Genomic DNA, 5,552 nt, shown 5'->3' with positions numbered 1-5,552 from the left:
GGCCGACCCGAATACTTGTTATATTCATTCATAATTCTACTACCAACATACATAGGATGCAACTATGCATAAAGTAATTTTTTTGCTCGTTGTAGGTAGTAACAATAAATAAATATTAATTGCAACACATGGTGCATGAGATTCATCGTCGTTAAGTGATATAAGTATATAACCATATATAATAGTCAAAAAGCGATTTCGTACCTTAAAGCTTGTGTTACATATCATAAAGAAGAGGAAAAGTGAAATAATAGTATGCATATCAAAAAATTAAAACAGATACTGCCCCTGTTAAGATTCTAGTAGAGTTAATACAAAATAAATTAGTACTTTGATTTTCAATAAGCACCACACCATAACCACATCACTATTACTACATGATAGGACTGCTCTTATTGTCACACTTGACACATTAATCTACAAAGTTATGTACAAAGTACAGACTTTCTATAATTGTTTCACCCTGTACTCTATTCATCCGACCCGCCCACTCGACCACTCTGCAGTTTCCACATCCAAGTAAAGTTATATTTTCATCGAATCAAGGACACGCGTAAATTTGATCGGATTACATTTAAGATATTACCAAGCCAAAATACCATTCTCTAAATGTTAACATGTTGACACCACAATATTCATTTAAGATTTTAACAGAATGAAGTACCTGCACATTGTACTTCTAACATTACAGCCTTTAAGCCCATACCTTTAATACTTGTAGTACAAATTTTGTCTTGTTTTCGTCTATACTGTCCATTGCACTGAAACTGTTTTATTTGTTTATTTTTATTATTATTTCTAGTAACTAAAAACATCATGGTAACTTAAATCAAGAATGTAAGATTTGTTGACAGTATGCATGTAGGGCCTGACTGACTGAATGAGTCTGTACATTTAGTTATTTATGCAATAATTTCTGGCAAATAACTGTAAAATTTAATACACCAGAACAACACAACCCTTTTGTAGTTGGGATTGGCTCAACACTGTCTACAATTTACCATCAATTATTTCGAAAATGTATTATATAAGCCTCATTACCCTTACATGTTTCTCATAAAACACACTTCCTATGTGTACACTTATATACATTATACGGAGTATATTATTATTTATACAAGATACCTACTTTAACCATCTCTAGTCATTCATAGAGAAAAATGGCTAGCTCAAAGTCGTCACTCGCTATGTTATTATTTCTGATATTAACAGCTTTGAGTAACGTTGTTCACGAAGCTGAAGCTAGAGCATTTTTTGTTTTTGGTGACTCGTTGGTCGATAATGGTAACAATAACTATTTAGCAACTACTGCACGAGCCGATGCACCTCCTTATGGGATTGATTATCCTAGTCATCGCCCTACAGGCCGATTCTCCAATGGATATAACATTCCAGACCTTATCAGTTGAGTTATTACTAGTACATTTTAGTTCTTTTTTAAAATCACTTAATGTCAGTTTTATGGACCAACTTAAATAATGTCATAAATTATTATAATTCAGGTCAAGCTATTGGTGAAGAGGCAACATTGCCGTATTTGAGTCCGAACCTCAGAGGTGAAAAATTACTTGTTGGTGCAAATTTTGCCTCTGCTGGTGTTGGCATACTTAATGACACAGGAGTACAGTTTGTAAGTTTACTAAAACAGATCATTTTTATCATGATTGCGTTGAAACATATCATTATTATGGAGGTTAGTCATGTTTTAATATATATTGCAGGTTAACATTATAAGGATCACAGCACAAATGCAATACTTTCAACAGTATCAGCAAAGGTTGAGTGGTATAATTGGCCCAGAGCAGACTCAACTTCTTGTAAATCAAGCTTTGACACTCATCACATTGGGAGGAAATGATTTTGTAAACAACTACTATTTAGTCCCATTTTCAGCAAGATCTAGACAATATGCTCTCCCAGATTATGTTGTTTACTTGATCTCTGAATACCGTAAAGTTCTAACGGTACGTACACACTATTCTTTCTACATACATACATACATATATGTATATATATATATATATATATGTATATATATATATATATGTATATGTATATATATATATATATATATATATATATATATATATATATATATATATATATATATATATGTATATATATATATATAGTGGTAGGATCAAGAGGAAAGTAACCAATCGGGGGGAAGCGGGGGGAAGCAAAAACTTTTTTTTTTCTTTTCGTTTTTTGAAAAAACTTTGTTCACGAACATTATAGATGGGATGAAAATATGAACATTTAGTAGAGACACTTTGTGATAAATGTTTTTATTTTGGCGGGAAAACGCTCGAAGAAGTAATATATAACAATTATCGTGTTTTTCGAGCGTATGTTGAGGTTTTAGCTATTGGAGTTTAGATATTAGGGTTTAGATATTAGGGTTTATAGGGTTTAGATATTAGGGTTTAGAAATTTTGGGTTTAGGGTTTAGATTTAGGTTTTAGAATTAGGATTTAGATTGAGTTTTTAACACGAACGGTTTAGAGTTTAGGGTTTAGGGTTTAGGGTTTAGGGTTTAGGGTTTAGGGTTTGGTGTTTTGGGTTTATGGAATAAACCCAAAACACCAAACCCTAAACCCTAAACCCTAAACTCTAAATCGGGCTAAATTTTACTTCACAAAACATGAAGAAAAAAAACGTTCATACTCTTCACGAACAATATTATCTTGAATGTTATTTTTGTCGATCATTTTCCCTAACATTCATCACGAAGTGTCTCTTCTAAATGTTCATATTTTCGTGTGATCTTGATGCCGGGAAAAAAAAATTCCAAAAAAACGAAAAAAAAAAAAAATTTTGCTTCCCCCCGATTGGTTACTTCCCCATTGATCTTGCCCATATATATATATATATATATATATATATATATATATATTTCATCTTGCTCATGACCCATAAAATCAAGTAAAATGCAAATAAAAAAGTTTTTTGAGTTGGATCATCTTTACTAGCTCTCATTATTGGGATGTATACAAAGTGTACTTAAATACTCCTATTATCTTAATCTTTGGCCATGCATTTTACTTCAATAAAATATGATTTCTTGAAATATATATGCTGGTCCCCTTTGTAGATTAACTCCGAGTATAATAGGTAATAAATTATGCATAGCATTATAGATATTTATTTGCACAACTTGATGGGGAAAGCAGGGGTAGTTGAATATGTCTAAGTCATACTAATACTTAGTTATTATTAAAAAAAATATAAAATTATGCTGCATCCTTAATCCATATAGTGATAATTAAACTGATTGAGACCTTTTAAAATTAGTCTTATAGATTTGATACAAACAATCCATCTATATGAATATTTATCTAAATTGTACTTACGTGCTTTCGAAAAATGCAGAGGCTTTATGAACTAGGATTACGAAGAATTTTGGTGACGGGTACAGGACCATTAGGATGTGTGCCAGCTGAACTAGCTCAACGAAGCGCCAATGGTAACTGCTCACCCGAATTAAACCGAGCAGCAAGTTTGTTCAACCCTCAACTGCAAGACTTAATCGATAGTCTCAATAGTGAGATTGGAAGCCATGTGTTCATTGGTGCCAATATTCGACAAAGCAGCATTGACTTTATTTCTGACCCTGCAAGATATGGTAAATTCACATACTCCATAAAACACATATCTTAACTATAACATCACTTTGATGAATATGTACTAAACGTGTTTTGGTCGAACAGGATTTGTGACAGCAAAGGTTGCGTGCTGTGGACAAGGACCGTATAATGGACTTGGACTATGTACACGGTTATCAAATGTATGTGCGAATAGAGATATATACGCGTTTTGGGATGCTTTTCATCCTTCTGAAAGAGCAAACAGATTTATTGTACAAGCAATATTAGAAGGATCAACAGACTACATGTCACCCATGAATCTTAGCACTATTATGAAGTTGGATGCTGCTACTAATGTGTGATTGTACATTATTTGTTGGCTCAAATTCTGCACCATGAATCTATTTTGATTTTATATATTGATATTGATTGATAATTGTATTATGCTTCTTACTTTTTGAATTTTGTTTCTAAGTGTAACTTTTTATGAAGTCTTGTTTGGTGATTAGAGGTTGAGGATTTCAAATAATATTGTATCAATATCAATTTGTAAAATATTTGTTGGACCATCATATGTTTGTATCTTGACGGTCAAATAAAGTGAACCTGTCTTTATTTTTTGAGAGTTCTTCTTTTTTTCTTACGAAAAATCGAAATTGAAATTAAAAAATTCGAAGATGTTCTAACTGGCCTCAACAAGTATATGTTTGAATGGTAGATCTTACGATCTACTCGCAAACTAAACATTGAACTAGCCCTGGCAACATTAAAACGATATATACAACAAGCAATAAAATACAACCATTGAACGTGTTAATACTTGTATCTTCACACACGTTATATAGCCGAGGAAACGAATACAAGGGGACCCGATAATCAGTCCCTAAATTTTATCACAGCATCACCCAACAAAATTTTTAACCTTTATTTATCATTCTCATAACGTTTAACCAAAAAATTATATTTTATTCGTATTGCTCTTTTCTAATATGGAATCATCAACATGTGTAGCCTGCATTTAAAGACGCTATTGGGCTCGCCTTATCTCGGAGATGGTTTAATGGGAGATCATCAAATCAACTACTTATTTCGGTTTAGGTGGCTTCAAAAATGGGTCAGGCTATATCATGGGCCGGCCCAATATTCTATTTTAACTAAAGATAAAATTATGTGATTGGTCTCTGAGTTTACCCTCCTAGATCACGTGACGTGGGGGGTTCATCTACTTTGTTTGACGTGGTTGGTCACTGTAATTTGCACAACTTACGTCGCTCACCCTTGTATTAAATATTTCGGTTAAGTTTTAACATATGCTTAGCAAGCATGTGAGGCTATAATTATCATTTTCTCACCTTCCTCTTTACCTCCTTCCCCTTCTTATATAACCAAATTAAAACTGGAGATTAAAGTTGCAAGCCCCAACCCACAAAATTCACCCTCTATTTAAAAGGTAAAAATGATGAATGGTGTACCTCAACTAAAACTAAAACTCAAAATTCATAAATATGAATTACTAAACTCAAATTGTTATAATTTAGCAGTATAACTACCTTTAGTGGTCTGATTCTTGACTGTAGGCTATTGATTATTAGAAGATAAAAGAGAGGGAGAGAGTATATTATAATTTTTGGTATATTTGATTTACATTCATCGATCCTTATTTATACTACTCAAATTCCACTGTACAATTCATTCATGAGATATCAAATAGGATTTGCTTTTTGACTTTATGTACAAATTTGTCGGCCACTTTTTGTGTCTTATAACACTCCCCTTGGACGACAATTTTATTTTGTTGGAGATCAACTATAAGTTACTGCCTCGTTAAAAACCTTGCTAAAGAAAACTCAGTGGGAAAAAACTTTAGCTAAGGGAAAAAGAGTGCAGCATGGAGTTGACTCCCCTTCAAGTAGACATTGCTTCAGTTGTTACATCTTTTGAACATGTCTCATGCCAATGTTATGA

At 32.7% G+C, this 5,552-nt stretch overlaps 1 protein-coding gene across 1 annotated transcript; it reads left to right on the top strand.

The window, feature by feature from the left end:
* The first annotated feature begins 1,085 nt into the window (after positions 1-1,085).
* Positions 1,086-4,190, top strand: LOC139857521 (GDSL esterase/lipase At5g33370-like). The gene is made up of 5 exons (XM_071846307.1): positions 1,086-1,404; positions 1,503-1,630; positions 1,722-1,964; positions 3,373-3,625; positions 3,711-4,190. Exons 1-5 carry the CDS (start codon positions 1,161-1,163, stop codon positions 3,947-3,949), a joined length of 1,107 nt encoding a protein of 368 aa, XP_071702408.1. The 5' UTR covers positions 1,086-1,160; the 3' UTR covers positions 3,950-4,190.
* The last annotated feature ends 1,362 nt before the right edge of the window (positions 4,191-5,552 follow it).

The sequence above is a fragment of the Rutidosis leptorrhynchoides genome, chromosome 1 (assembly GCF_046630445.1).
Source record: "Rutidosis leptorrhynchoides isolate AG116_Rl617_1_P2 chromosome 1, CSIRO_AGI_Rlap_v1, whole genome shotgun sequence".
Classification (NCBI taxonomy): domain Eukaryota; kingdom Viridiplantae; phylum Streptophyta; class Magnoliopsida; order Asterales; family Asteraceae; genus Rutidosis; species Rutidosis leptorrhynchoides.
Note: the sequence above shows the minus strand (reverse complement) of the source record. Positions and strands in the feature narration are given on the sequence as shown.